At 39.9% G+C, this 1,384-nt stretch overlaps 1 protein-coding gene across 1 annotated transcript in view; it reads right to left on the bottom strand.

Annotated features, from left to right (window-relative positions):
• Syne1 (spectrin repeat containing nuclear envelope protein 1) overlaps window positions 1–1,384 on the bottom strand; it is a 564,055-nt gene that overhangs the window by 199,403 nt on the left and 363,268 nt on the right. Inside the window, 1 exon segment of the mRNA XM_023706255.1 lies at window positions 795–1,051. Within this exon segment, the coding sequence (XP_023562023.1) occupies window positions 795–1,051 (257 nt within the window).

Consider the following 1,384-nt stretch of genomic DNA (forward strand, 5'->3'; position numbering starts at 1 on the left):
CACTCAGTTTAAGTGTTTGCTTACTACATTTGTTACCAGTAAGTGCCTAGTAGTTACCTGGACTTTGATGTCATTCATGCTTTTTTCTCCCAATAAGTATCAAGCTTTAGCCAAGTTAAATTTTAAATAGCTCTCAATCTTTTACATTTCAAACTTTGTTTCCCTTGAATCATTTCATCTTCTCTCCCCATCACACAAGGAGGTCCTTTAAAGTGCCATGTATATTTCCTTCCATGGTTCCATACCTGTCATTCCCACCACAGTACCTAGCTGAAGCCCACTGTCTCCAGCTTCAGAAGAAATGCCCTCTTCTTTTTTCTTTTTCTTTTCTTTTTTTGTTTTTTTTTTTTTTTTTTGTGGAACCAAGGATTGAACTCTGGCCCTTGAATTTGCCAGGGAAGCACTTATTCCACTGAGCCATCTCCCGGCCCCCCCTTTATTTTTTGCCCTCTTCTAGATGAGTTCCCTGGGTGTTGCGTTACCTTAGCATCCTTTGCACACCTTACTGAAATAGCTCTTTAGTCATCTTTCTCTGTTGCTCAACTGTAAACTGTAGGAAGGTAGACTCAGATAAGTCTGCTTCACCACTGTATATTTAAGTACTACCAGATCTATCCTTTGCACTCTGTTAGTTAAAAGATGGATATTTAGCAAACTGAAAAACAAAGATGGTGGTCATGGATCCCCATATTTTGAAAGTGACATGATGAAGCACCATGGCACTGAGTGTCGTCATTGTCCCTTTGGGTTGGCCCAAGCACAGCAGAAGGTAATGAGTGCAGGCTTTTACTCACTTGAGGCACCGATCTTGCATAGCTGTGATCTCTTGCAGGATGGGAGGCTCTTCTCCATGGATAAGGGCTCCCTCCTGCAGTATACTCAGTGCACGCTGCTGCAGCATGCCCAAGGCCAGCTGCTGCTGGTCCAGCTCCAGCACACATGTGTCATGGTATTCAAGAAGGGCCAATAGTTCTGCTTTGGAGGCCTTTTCTGCTGAACTACCAGGTAACTTATCTTGCAGCTGATCAATGACTTCAGTGGCTTTTTTAACCTAATGCGAAATAAACACATTATAAAGCTCAAAAATCAACTGTAAAAGTAGAAAAAATCTAGTACTAGCAAATCCCATACTTAATACCATGCTTTAAAGAGAGTAATATATATGAATGGCAATGAATTACACATCTCTGACAAAAGTAAACAAAAAAGAGGGATATAAATGAAAGAACATCTTTTTCCCCCATAATTTTATTGAGAAACAAATAGCAATGAGACAGTTTCAAACCAAATTGATAGGCCAGTTTCAATAATTAACACATTGCATACATTCTTCCTGGTGTTTAATTGCTGTACAAGATGCAGACATGATATCCTATTTACAAAC

This window comes from Octodon degus, unplaced genomic scaffold, assembly GCF_000260255.1.
Source record: "Octodon degus isolate 3935 unplaced genomic scaffold, OctDeg1.0 scaffold00246, whole genome shotgun sequence".
NCBI classification, from domain to species: Eukaryota; Metazoa; Chordata; class Mammalia; order Rodentia; family Octodontidae; genus Octodon; species Octodon degus.